The 14,669-nt window shown below is 29.5% G+C and overlaps 1 protein-coding gene across 1 annotated transcript; it reads left to right on the top strand.

Moving 5' to 3' along the window:
• Positions 1–8,092: 8,092 nt before the first annotated feature.
• On the top strand, positions 8,093–11,013 carry LOC137820693 (basic helix-loop-helix protein 80). Its single transcript, XM_068624883.2, has 8 exons — positions 8,093–8,692; positions 8,975–9,157; positions 9,274–9,339; positions 9,572–9,640; positions 9,748–9,831; positions 9,918–10,112; positions 10,208–10,344; positions 10,445–11,013. The coding sequence occupies exons 1-7, from the start codon at positions 8,351–8,353 to the stop codon at positions 10,298–10,300; spliced, it is 1,032 nt and encodes a 343-aa protein (XP_068480984.1). The 5' UTR covers positions 8,093–8,350; the 3' UTR covers positions 10,301–10,344; positions 10,445–11,013.
• The last annotated feature ends 3,656 nt before the right edge of the window (positions 11,014–14,669 follow it).

Raw genomic sequence — 14,669 nt, 5'->3', positions numbered from 1 at the left:
AAGTTGTTGCACAAAAAAGGTTATGTCAAGTCGGGTATTAGTGAGATACACAAGTCTTCCAATCAATCTTCTATAGGCTTGAACATTTGTGAAAGGAACACTTCTAATAGAAGATAATTTTACATGATTATCAATTGGAGTAAGTGCAGGTTTGCAGGCTAAAAGACCTACATTTGTTAACAATTCTAGTGCATATTTTCTTTGATTCATCATTATCCCTTTCTTCTTGCTATTTCAAGACCAAGAATATATCTTAAATCCCTAAGATCCTTAATCTTGAATGTTTGATCCAAGGCTTGTTTGATTATTTCAATCTTCTCTTTATCATTTCCTGCCAATATTATATCATCCACATACACCAATAATGTTGTAAAAGATCCTTCAGAAGAATTAATGAACAAGGAATGATCATTCATAGATTAAATATATCACACAGAAAGAAAAAGTGATGACCGTTTGGAAAACCACTCTCCATTAGCTTGCTTAAGGCCATACAAAGCCTTTTTTAATTTACAAACTTGTCCTGGTTGAGTATGAGTCAACCTAGGAGAAGAAACTATGTATACATCTTCTTTCAATTCTCCATGTAAAAAGACATTATTTATGTCTAATTGTTTCAATTCCCAATTATAGATAGAAGCTAGGAGAAGAAGAAACCTTATGGTGGTCATCATTGCTACGAAGAGAAAGCATCAAGGTAGTCAATGTCTTTTGTTTGTGTGTATCCATTTGCTACTAGCCTTGCTTTTATACCTTTCAATTGTCCCATTAGCCTTATATTTTATTTTGAGTATTCATTTGCAACCTATGGTTGTTTTTTCCTTAGGCAGAAGAGTAGTCTCCCATGTTTTGATTGTTAGTTTCATTGCTAGTATCTTGAACCCTTTGCTATGGAAAAACATGTTCATAAAAGACAACATCCCTAGACATAAAAATTTCTTTGGATTGAATATTCAACAAAACATATCCTTTTGTTTCCATTTTAAAACCAATATAAACATATTTTGATACCCTTGGATCATATTTTCTTTTGTTTGTTGACAAAGTGCTAGAATAACATAAAGATCCAAACATCTTTAATTCATTAAAATTTGTTGCAGTTTTGCAAAGCATTTCATGAGGAGGAGAATAATTTAAAATAGGTTTTGGAAGCATGTTTATACTATGCGTAACATGTATCACAAAATATGACCAATAAATTTTGGGTAAATGAGACTATATCATGAGAGCTCTTGCTACAGTTGATATATGATCATGTTTCCTTTCAACTATGCTATTTTTGTTGTGGAGTATTGACACATGATGTTTGATGCACTATTCCTTTGTTAACAAATAAATTAGTCATGAAAAATTCAGTCTCAATATCACTTCTTATTAATTTATTGTTGTCTAAAATTGTGTTTGAACAAAAACAACAAAATTTTTCAAAGTCTTGACAACTTCAGATTTTTGTTTTAAAAGAAAAATCCACGCGTACCTCAAATTGATGTTATTGAGTATGGTCCCCATACATCTACATGAATTAATTAAAAACATTTTTTAGATTTAGATGAATTAATAGGAAATGGAAGTCTTTTTTGTTTTCCAAAGTGACAAACATCACAAACAATATATTTTTTTTTATATTTAACAAAAGGAATTTTAGTCATTATAACATCAATACATTTGTTTGAAACATGCCAAAGGGTTTCTAGATCAATAACACTAACATTAATAGTATTGATGGTATATATATATTTGATGAGTTTGATTTGAAGTTTTTGATAGGATGGGATCCTGAGTATATAAAGTTTATCTTGCATCTTAGTTGAACCAATTATTTTCAAGAAGTTCTTGTCTTGAATGTGACAACCATTATAGTCAAAGGTAAGAACACAAGATAAATTATCAATCAATTTTGCTACTGAAAGGAGATTAAAAGTGAAACAAGGAATATACAAAATATTGTCTATGACATGATTTTGATTGAGAAAAACACTTTCAGAATAATTGGCAATGACTTGATTTTCATTTGGAAATTTGACATAAATAGGGTTAATTTGATGATATGAAGTGAAATGAATTAAGGATGAACAAATGTGGTCAATAACACCATATATATATATATATATATATATATATATATATATTCTGAGACAAATAAGTTTAAGCTAGTTATTATGAGATAAAAAACTGTTCTTTCTAAATTTAATTTAATTTAATGAATATTATATATCAAAAGTTTAAATCAATAGCACTCTACAAGAAAATAATTAAATAGTAATCAAATTTAGAGAAAAAATAATAATTAATCACTATATAAATTAAATTATATACTAATTTAGAGAATAAAAAATTATTCATATCTAAATGGTTTATATTATTAATAAAAATTTATAAAACAGTTTCTAAATTTGTATCTAAATTAGGTACCTAAGTTTTAACAACTAATATTTTAGATTTTAAGCTAGTCTCTAAAAGACTAATAGATACTAATTTAGAATATAAAGTAGTAAGTAACTAAAAACTTGGTAGCTAATGATTAGATATCAATTTAGAAACCATTTTATAATTTTTTATTAATAATAGAAACTACTTTAAATACCAATAGTTTTTTTAGTTTATAAAATGGTCTTTAATTTAATCAAATAGTAACTAATTATTTTGGTATCTAAATTAGTTTCTATTTAATGATTTTATTGTAGTGTTAGAAATAAAGTTAAGATTGTTTTATCACAATTAAAGCTCATTTTTTATGTAACGCATCTTTGATAATAACAAATGATATGGATACAAGACTTCTAGAATAAAGCTAATATTAATTTTGTCTTTTCTTATTTTAGCCTTTATTGCCTCTTTATTTTACATTGTCTCTTTAACTAGACCTAGAATGAATGTATTACTTGATATATCGAGACTCTTTACTTTGATTTAAGTAAGAAAAATAAAATAGAAAAAATATTCATTATCATATCCTTTACCTTTCTTTTTTTCCTTTTGTCTATCTCAGTTTTTCTTTTATAATATGGTATCAGAGCTTTGATTGCTACATTTACCCATGGGTGAAATTGTTGATCCCTCACAAAAAATTTGTTCTCCTTACCATGTTAGTTCATCTGATCATCCTTCCTTTCTCATTATCCCTTACTCTTGAGGGACCAAACTATCATCATTGATCTCGTTTATTTCAAATGAGTCTCATTTCAAAGAATAGGATAGGTTTCATTGATGGAACCATAGAAGACTCATACCAACTTATTGTTTCCAGCATGGCAAAGAGCCAATATGTTGGTTGTTTCCTGGATGCTCAAGGTTGTTTCTCCACCCATCATAAAGAGAATGGACAATGCCTTTAACATATGAAATGATTTAAAGGAGATGTTTTTGATCGTCGGGAGATGATTTCTTCTTTCAAAGAAGATTCTAGTAATGATGAGAAAAATCATGAAGGTTCAAAGATAAAAGTGTTGTCTCGACAAATTGATTTTACTCCTGAGCATTATCAAACATTGTTAGATCTTTGACAACAGTCCAAATCTAATGGCAATGTTTATAATTAAGTCTTTGTTATTCCTTCCAACATGACAACACAAACTGGTAATAAATTTCTTTATTCCTTTAGTTCTTGGATTCTTGATATATATATATATATATATATATATATATATATATATATATATATATATATATATATATATATATATATATATATATATATATATATATATATACACACACGCACGTAACCTTATCATAAAAATATGAAATTTGTTTGTCATTTTCACGCTTTTTAATTTTAAAACATGTGTTTTTCTACTGTTAGTTTATTATTTTTGTTGTATGTGCTATTGAAGTTATTTATTTTTATCACTTTAAAAAAAGTATTTTAAGGTAGTATATGTGATATATAATAATAATTTAAATTTTATTTATTTATCAACTAAAATTTTATAATTTTTTTATGTCATTGAAGATATTTATGCTGCATTTATAGTAACTATTTTTTGTAAGAAAAGGAAATTAATGTATTTATATTAATTACGCGTATTTACATTTATTATATTATTTAATTTTTACTGAAAAAAAATTATTATTAAAAAAGTATTAAATAAAAAGTAATAATTTTAAAAATAAAAAATAATTAGTCACTATATTAATTAAATTAGATACTATTTTATAAACTAAAAAATTATTAGTATCTAAAGTAATTTTTTTATTAATAAAAAATCATAAATTAATTTTTAAATTAATATTTAATTAATTATCAAGATTTTAACTACAAATTTTTTAAATTTTAAAATTAGTACTTTGGTAACTAATTATATATTAATTAAAAAACTATTTTAACTTTTGTTAATAATAAAATTTATTTTAAATATTAATATTTTTTAGTCTATAAAATAAAATTTAATTTTCCTTGTGAACTTATAACCATTAAAATAATTTTATTAATTTATATAGTTTAATATATTGTACTATTTGAAAAATATATTCAAATTCAAGCAAACAAATATCTTTACCAGTTTCATTAGTCATTTAAAACAAATTATTAGAAGTATATTGCAGAATAATCTACTTTTATTTTACTCCCTCTTTTTTAGTATTTATTCCGTGTGTTATATTATCTGAAAGTTTGAGATTGATTGTCTCAAAATATTTATTAATTAAGAATATGAATATAAAATTATATATTTTTATTGTTTCTTGTGATCTTGTATAAAACTAATTAATTTATGTATCACAGAAATGAACTTCTTTTATAAAAAAACTAAATTTAAAATTAAGTTAATACGACTTAATAAAAAAAGACAATGTTCTAAATATCATATGTGAAATTTTGAGATAGTTTGTAATATGTTTCAATGGTCTAGTAAAAAAAGACGTTATTAAGTTTATTATTATTAATATCTAAGATTTTTTTTATCAAATCAAATGTTAGATAACTAAAAATAGGTATCTATATTGACAAATAACTTATCATATATATGGATATCAACTAAAGCATGTAGTGTATAAGGGTTGAAATGGAAGATCTTGAGAAAACTCTTCTATTAATAGAGAAAACTAAGTAAAGGGTTTGTCACATAAAATACAGTTTAATTTTATTGACCTTGAGTTTTCTTACTTTTTAAATAGGCTTCACTTTATAAGTGTGGTTGATAATCCATTTGTAAACTGAAGTTGTTGGGTAAATACATTGAGGATTTTCATTCCAAACCACAAAATAATTGGACTTTATTACTTCCCAACTTATCAAATTTTAGATTTCATTAGTTGTATGTTTAAACTACAATATTGACCTACATTACTTATTAATACATGGAAAAATATAATTTGGAAACTAAAATGATTAGATGTGTATATGGGTATGGAAGTCAAAATTGATTGTAAAGCAAATGCGACCTACCTTATTTAAAAGCTCCCATTTTCAATTTTTTAGGTGATTTGGACCTTCTCGATCATAATGTTCATAATGTTGAATCTTGTTTTAGTAACTCTCCTATCCAATGGTTGATAGCCTATAGTTACAAATGTTATTTCTATTGTGAATTTCCCAAAATTGTTCTAAGATATTAATCTTTCTATAAATGAATTCCTTTGAAGATGTAAATATAAATATTGATATTTGGAGGTTAATCTTCAAACAAGATTTATTGTAAAAGTCATCTAATTGCATGTCCAATTGCCTTAGTATCACAATGATTAGGTGTCAATCTACAAAATATGCAAACCAAAATGTTAAACATGAAGTATAGCAAACAATTCATAATAAAACTCAATGTGATCATAAACTTACTCTTTACCCACTGGTCGAATGATGACCCTCCCACTATATATATTGAATAAGAGTCATAAGGAGTAGCACTATTAGTTATTAATCATTTGTCAGAAAAATTATTAATACAATTATAAAAAAATAATAATAAAAATAAGATGGACACAGTGTCCATATTGGAGGAAGCCATTCAGTATGTGAAGTACCTCAAAACTCAGATTTGGCTCCACCAAACCATGATCAATTTCTTTGATGATAACGACTCTCTTTCTCCTATGTACCTTAATGAATTCTACTTCCCTTCTCCTATGTACCTTAGTTGATGGAACTCATGATTTTTCAGTAGATCAGACATGTCAAAATTCCTTATAAAGAACTTACCTCAAGCGATGAAACTTTAAGCTTTCACAATAAAACTTCTCAAGCTCCCTCAAACAACTAAAATAAAAAACACAGTGTTGAAAATCATTCTAGAATCGTTAAGGATAGACCTTCAAAAATAAAATTACACAACACACACCTCAACCAATATAACACAAAGAAAGAAATCGAGATGGGGGAAAACCTGGGTTTGAGTCTTCAACTCGCAGAAATTGAAAAAGGAAATAAATGTGAAACTCACGGTCGCACGTTCTCATGGTCGCGTTCTCACGGTCGCTCCTCAGGTCGCGTTCTCAGGTCGCACAACTCAACAGCTAGGTCGCGTTCTCAGGTTGCACTGCTCAACAGCTAGGTCACATTTTCAGGTCGCACTGCTCAACAACCAGGTCGCGTTCTCAACGCACATTCTCTGGCTGCATTTTCATCTTAAGCCCAAGCTTTGAAAAGTTTTCACTTTTTTCTCCACGCAGCCGCACCATTTTCAAATAAATAAAAGATTAATTATTTGCGTAGGCTAAACCTTCACAATTTTATTATTTATTTGAATTTAATTTCAAAATGCATAACGTGAGCTTAACTTCAAAACTTTAAATTTTTATTATTATTTAAATTTTCAGTAGTGACCGTTTGACCAACACAACCTTTTTTTTTTATAAATTTTACGTGAGTATAACCTACGCTTTTCCACGCTTTATTTGATTTCTTTTAATATTAAAGATTTAGTTGACAATATTTAGTGTTCACAATTGGCCTTCATAACATTATATAATTAGGAATATATAGTAAATAATTACAAATATTTTTAATTTATAAATAATAATAATTAATAATATTATTAATTAGAGACAAAATTTTGATATCATAATTAGAATTATGGTTATTGGTAATAACTGATTTTATTAGATGAACTTGTGTCTATCGATAATTACCGACGAATTTATGTTTGATGAATTAAAAAATATTTTATTTCAATATTTTTATTATTAATAACTTTTAAATTATTTATCATTTGAACAAGTTTTTAGTTATACGAATTTTTATGATAATTTTTCAACCAAGAATTTTTTTAATAAAATATTTAGTTCAATTCATAAATTAATTAAATGTAAAGTAAGATACTAATAGCGTTTTTTTTAAGAAACATACTTGATATTTATTTAATTTAAATAGTCTATATTTTTAAAGAACTAAAAACATATGAAGTGATAACTATAATTTCGAAACAAAATGAATAATTAAGAAAACTATTAATTATCATCTCTAAAATTTTACTCTTTTTCCTAGATAATTAATAAATTAAACATATTATATAATAATTCCTCAAATATTAAAACAATTACAAAAATAATAATTAAACAAAAATTAATTTTAGAGACAGAAAATAATTAGTCACTATAATAACGAGATACTATTTTAAATATTAAAAAAACTATTAATATTTAAAATAATTTTTATTATTAATAAAATTTTTAAATTAATTTTTAAATTGATATATAATTAGCTACAAATTATTTTAGATTTTAAAATTGGTAGCTTAAATTTTGGAAGGTAATTAGATACTAATTTAAAAATTTAAAAACGATTTTAGATACCAATAATTTTTTAGTCTATAAATTAGTATATAATTTAGTCAATATAATAACTAATTAATTTTTGTCTTTAAAATTATTTTTTAAAAAATATTCAAAATAATTTTTTACCTATCGAAGAATTCTTCAAATTAACTCTTATAGGTTAATATAATATTTCAATATAAAATAAAATTAGTGGATGTTTTAAGATGTATTTAAATAGCACTCCACACATTTTTTTAATGTTAAAAATTGTTAGACAGTGTTATTACTTTTAAGGGTTCCCCCACAAAGAAAACAGCCCGAAAAGTCTAATGATCTTTCCTATTTATGATAATTGGAGTGTCATTTATTATTATTACTAATGTGAAAGAGAAAACAAATTGATGACATTAGACCAGTCAAATGTACTGCCTCTGCTGCATGAGAAAGAGTTACTTACTGCTTTTAAAGATTTCAACATTTTATGTGCTCAGATCTTTATATATAGAGACCACACACCCTTTTAGTTTTGTCACACAACATCTTTTCCTGACTCCTCCGCACCACTGCATCCCTCTCTTTCATCACTTTCCTTCTAGATAACTTGCATTTCCAACCCAAACAAAACCTCTCTCTCTTTCTCTCTTTCTCTCTTTCCCACATGGCAGCTTTTTCATACCAATACCATCCTTTTCTGGTTGATCCTGCATTCTTCCCCTCCAACATGAACACCCCTTCTTCTCCTCCTCCTCCCCAGTTTCACCTCCCTCAGGAAACATCTTTCAATGTCACAAACCAGGAGACTAGCTGTGTTGACCAAAGCTCCAAGATCACCATCAGTGACAATGAGCCTTCTGTCACTAAAAACCTTAGCCCTCAGTCCTCTGTGGTGGTGGACAAGCTTGAAACTGGCGAGCAGGTCACTCAGAAGGTTCACACTCCTGTGGAGAAGAAAAGGAGAACCAGAAATGGATCTTCCTTGACTAGTAACACTCAATCCAAGGTAAATAATTTGAGTTTAATTTCTTTGTACTCACAAAGTTTTATATTGTTCATCCCTCAAAAACCATGCTTGCTATAACAACTTTCAAGGTATTCATTATAAAATTTAGTAAACTTACGACTAGACTGTACTATATAACTGTTTACACTCATGAATTGATGATTTATGTTCTAGCTTTATTAATTATCTTAAGTTTTGTGCTTTTTCCATCATTGATTCTCTACACTATAATTAGTGTTTAGTGTGTTAACCAAATTATTGTTGTCTTGTTGATTACTCTAGGATACTGCAGCAGAAGGAAGAACCAAGAAACAAAGAAAGAACAATGGTGGGGTGAAAGAAGAGGACAAGGCAAAAGTAGAGAAGAAGGAGCAGAGAAAATGTCCTGAAGAGCCCCCAACAGGCTATATCCACGTCAGAGCAAGAAGGGGTCAGGCAACGGATAGCCACAGCCTTGCTGAGAGGGTACTGTACTCTCTTAACAACTTGAAATTATATGGTTGTGGGCCCCACTAATGTGCTGGCTGCCTGGAGTTTTATCTTCATGTCTCATTCTAATGTTGCAAGAAAATGGATTTCAGGTGAGAAGAGAGAAGATAAGTGAAAGGATGAAGGTGTTGCAACGGCTTGTGCCAGGCTGTGATAAGGTAGGTAAAGTAGAACTTCATGTCACACTTGCATGTAGGACCAATAATTTTATTTTCCTTAAAAGTAATACTGAAATAACTTTATCACTTAACAACAACTCCTGTTATTCTTTTGATTGGTTGTATGATTTGTGAAATGTGATTGTGCTCTGGTTAGAACTACCCTTTATACCTTAGTTTTACCCATTTCTTCTGACAAGGTACCTATGATTGTGCTTTGGTTTTTATCTAGGTGACTGGAAAGGCCCTTATGTTGGATGAAATAATCAATTATGTTCAGTCTTTACAGAATCAAGTTGAGGTACCCTTAACAGATTCAATTGTTCTTCCGGTTAATACTTCACCTTAATTATTCTATATGCAATGTGTATTATTCTAACAAGCTACCTATGCCTACAATTTCTGCAGTTCTTGTCAATGAAGCTTGCTTCCATGAATCCCATGTTTTATGACTTGTCATCGGACATAGACACCCTCTTGGTTAGACCAGAGGTGAGGACTGATAAAGAAAATTAACAATTTCCATGTTTACTCATCTGTCTAATCATGAACTAACATGGCCTCTTTTAATCTTTCAGAAACTAAATAGCATGGCATCACCATCACCAATACCATGTGTGTCACATTGCAACAGCCCCAACCAAGCCACAACTTTTGCTGATACAACCACCATGACCCCCACCAACATCTTTCACAATGCTAGTGACTATCTTTTGGATAACTCAACTTCATTTTTTCTTCAAGGGCAGAGGTCAACTATGTTCTCTGAGGAGGTATAAACACAAATAGCCAATTTTCTTTTTTAGAAAAAGAAAAAAAGGTTTTCTTTACTTAGTATTATTATTGTTGACAAAAACATCATTTTCAGGATACCGGTAGTCATCTCTGGGACGCAGAGGACCAGCGACAAAAGTTTCTTCATCCATATGGATTCAGCAACAACTTATGTTCCTTTCATTAATAAATTTTTTTCACAAAGCTGCCCTACAAAACTACGAACATGTTGTAAGTTTTCACATCCTGCCTCGTATTAAAACATTATTATATTACTCAATGATATGGTTCCTGAGTCTGACCCCCTTTTTTTTTAATAAAATTTCTTCAGGATTTAGCTTTTACACTAGGTAAGGAAATTCCAAAGAGGCACCAGAATGAGCCAAAAAGAAATTAGGCATTAGGAGAAAAAAAAACAAAGCTACGTTGGTATGGGTATAAGTACATCATTTCAGTCGAAGGAAAGGGTAACTGGTGGCGTAAAGAGTCTGGCTTGGATCCTAGTCCATCAGATTTAAAGTGGCCTTTGAAGATGAATAAAGGGCACCAAAACTAATGGATGAAGAACCACAAGGACAGAAAATACCGACCAAATAAGACCATATCTTTTCTAGATCCATTGTTCTGTTTCAGTGATTTTTGACTCTCCAAGGACTTACTATGCACAAATTCCGAGAGACTATCAATCCTATACACAAATCAGTATGTTATGTAAATTATCAAAGTATTGATTCTTGTGGTGGCAGTTATTCTGTTGGTACAGTTAATTTCACCATTATTGAGAGATGAGGGGTTGATGCTACTGATCATGTTCTTGACATGACTGGCCATGCATTTGTTTGTTGGCCTAGTTAGCTTTTATGTATATGTATCTGCAGAATCTTCATAGTTTTGGCATCATTATGATTGTTGTTCTTATTATTATTTATCCATCCACAACGTCAAGTTTCGTTAACTACATGATTTTCAACCTCAACTGAACAAACAAATTGTTTAAAAATCAATAATCGTTAATTTTCATACAATATGATTCATCGTGTTGTTTCAAATTTAATATTCTGATGTCATATTCATACATCAATGGTAGAGTCGTGATCATTTATATCGTTAATCATATAAAAATTATAACTAAGGAGTGTGTACTTGCGTTACTCCATTAAAATATTGGTCAGATTCGTTTTATTTCAAAGATAATCAATTTACTTCGCCTGTTAAAAGATAGTAAATGAATTGACGTGACAATTTATTGTTTCCATAGACAAAGGAGTTCTGTCTTTGTTACAAGGATAGAACTGTCAAAAGGCTAAGGAGATCTTTCATGCTTTCAGAGTGCGTGTGAAATGGGAACACAGAAGAAATGCTCTCAATCTATGTGCATTGAACCATTGCTAAAATGTGGCGAGGCCATGACAGAAATATTAAGCACAGACAATGACCTTTTACAAATAGCTCATAATTAAGGACCTGGTTAATTGGTTATCTTAAAGTTTTAATCAGCTGAATAATATTTAAAACTAAACTAAAATATGTATATATCAACTTTACCCTAATAACTAATCTTATCGTTGATGTAATTAAGTAACAAGGGTAGATAGATGATTTATTTTTATAAGTTTTATATGCAGATGAAATGCAAATCATAGATGTTTAAACATCAGCTCTTATATTTGAGTTGAGAGGACAGGAAATTCCGAATTTTCCCTATCCCCATAAGCAAGGGGCTTAAAGGGGTTTAGTAGATGGTAATGTGAATAGAAAGAGAAGTTTGTTCTAACTAGTTTGAAAATCAGTGTGACAATATCTATGTATCAATCCATCATTATCTATCTATTTGTATTGCCAAAGATGTCAACTAGCATTTATTCATAGTAAATAAATCAATAAAGAAAGGCTATCAGCATTAAACTACATTCTCCATCTACCTCACAAACTGCTTCTTCAATTACGAAAAAGCCTATATTTTGGCACAAAATTAAACAGAAGAATAGACGTCTACATAGAAGTGAAGACACAAAGGTCAGATGTGGTTTAGTTACAAGCAAAATAGAAACCAATGAACATAAAATGAAGTGAAGAGAGAGAGAGAATTTCATCCCCAAGAAACTAAAAGAATATTTTTTTTCCCTTAACCTTTGCCTGTGTGTGGATATAGACAGTCCATGTGGATTTTGTGTTCCACTTGTTTTCTGTATGTCGACCCGCATGTTGCATTGTCCTCTCCAATCATATGCACCATCTTCTTCTCTGTGTCTTTTCCAACTGAGGCTATAGATATACACACAACATGATCAACTGGGTTTTGATGTATCTTGCATAACTAGCGTTAGTTAAAAGAAAGAAAGAAAGTAGAAAAGAGCTTGATATTTATCAGCCATGTGTCTAATCCTACCTTTTTTCCCACAGACACTAGCCTGATCTAGAACCAACTACATCATCTAGATTATCTGTTCATACTTGTAATTTTGCAAAAGATACGTGAGTATATGGCACCCACCAATTTATGCATACCAAAAGCTATCAAAGTTGAATGATATTAATGGTGATTAGTTTTCATATTAAATTGTTTTCGATTTCACATCATGACTCATCAATGCTGGATTTGGATACTGTAGAAACTGTTCTCTGGGCCGTTGATGCATATTTGTCACTTGACTCCTTAAGTATGCCTAAGAAAAGCACATAACCTAGAAAGCAATGTTAAAAGTTGGAACACACTTCCCAACCAAACTAGTTTGAGAAGACAAGGTGCTGCCATTGGTTTCGCAATAAACATATTTGTTGGTGCCCAAAGAAGTAAATGCTGTACATATTTGTTGCTCACCAACACGTCCATCTACAATTAAGGGTCCCCCTGTTTTTATTATTTTAGGGATTCCTCAACTGACAAGCAATGCAGCACTGGCCTTGTCTCTGCTTGATATAACTTCTTAGTTCTGCTTCTTTTTCATCTTTCTTCCAATCAAGTTTTCCAAACCCTGGTCACAATTTTGTAAAAAAATTATAATTAAGTGTCGTTCATACAGACCCTGTAAATCTTGATGATGTGGCCAAAATCACAGTGCCTCTTTATACCTATTGATCATGACTCATTCAATGCTGAAACTGAATTTAATGATGTTTTGTTCTTGTTGATCCCCTAGCAATTAATATCGTCCTTCAAAATCCTCGGTTACTGATTTTCTGGATAACCCGTCAAAGTCAACAATTGACACAAGATTACCATAAAATGCTTAAAGTTATTAGCAAAAGTACATGAATTTTTTCATCTTTAATTCTATTTTGTGCTCAAATTTAACTTCAAATAAGGGATTTGCCTCTTCAAAGTGAAAAGACTGCATGACAAACTATATATAACTATTTTTTTTTTTATAAAATTAACAATTTCAGTAGAAATTAACTTTAGATTTCATCATACATTTTATCAATAGCTCTATTCTTACACACTTTTACTTTGGAGGAATTGGATTCCTTATCCGGTTGGTCACAAAATTCTGATGTTATAACAGATGGTTAATGTGAAAAGGAAGTAGCGTATATATAAATAAACTTTTAATTTATTTATATATAGATAAAAAAAAACTATCTTTTCAACGAATATTAGGACCTTATTTTAAAAATATAAAGTTACTTAATTATGAAAAAAAATTAAAATGCATTTTAAAATAAAAACATGGTCTTGAGAAATAAATAAATAGATGGGTCCTATTATTGTCTGTGGGTACAACCTATGACAAGTCTGAACCTAAACCCCTTCTGACTTGTGCATATAAAGCAACAAGCATGAGCTTGAAAGGTGCTACAGTGTCTTCCTCAGACGGTGTAATAAAGAAGTTAGAGAAAGGTTAATTATTGATTTATTAAATTTTGGCAAGTTATTATTATACCTCAAGAAGGAAGGAATAAAGAAAAAAAATGCAAAGTATAAATATCAAGTACTAGCCATGTAACCATAACTAACTCTACGTCTCATCACTGTAATGTAATAATAATGGACTTGTAGTTTCCCACGTAAATACCCTTCTCTGCCCTTTTACCACAGTAAGTTAAATTTGTACGACTCATTATTTACTGCTGCTTTACAAACTTAGGTTTTAATCATCAACATGGATTGGAGTAGCTCAGGACCATCATTGGTTGGTAACTTTTGGGTGATAAAAATGATAGACCATATACATACCCTTATGTACTGTAGCTTGTTTCAGTGATTCTCTGTGATGATTAAAGGTGCAGTAATTAATGACATGGGTGGGATTGGGAGGACATGGCTAATCAAGAAGTACATAATGTGAAGGGTGCATTAACATTTTTACCAGTGACTGACTGAATACATGTACCAAAATCAGCAGTAAGTAACATTGTGCATTAATGAACCCTGAAAGATATTCCATTTTGACAAGTTTTTGTAACTAATTTAAAAACTAATAGTTATAATAGTGCTGTCACAATCTGATGTCAAATGCAAATCTGCATCTATTTGTCATTTGATTCAAGATAAATGACTGGATCAGTCATGTGATAAGCTTGATGTAGAAGCTTGTTTGTCGTGACGATTAAGC

This window comes from Phaseolus vulgaris, chromosome 9, assembly GCF_051622355.1.
Source record: "Phaseolus vulgaris cultivar YP4 chromosome 9, ASM5162235v1, whole genome shotgun sequence".
Lineage (NCBI taxonomy): Eukaryota > Viridiplantae > Streptophyta > Magnoliopsida > Fabales > Fabaceae > Phaseolus > Phaseolus vulgaris.
This window is presented reverse-complemented; position numbering and strand designations above follow the sequence as displayed.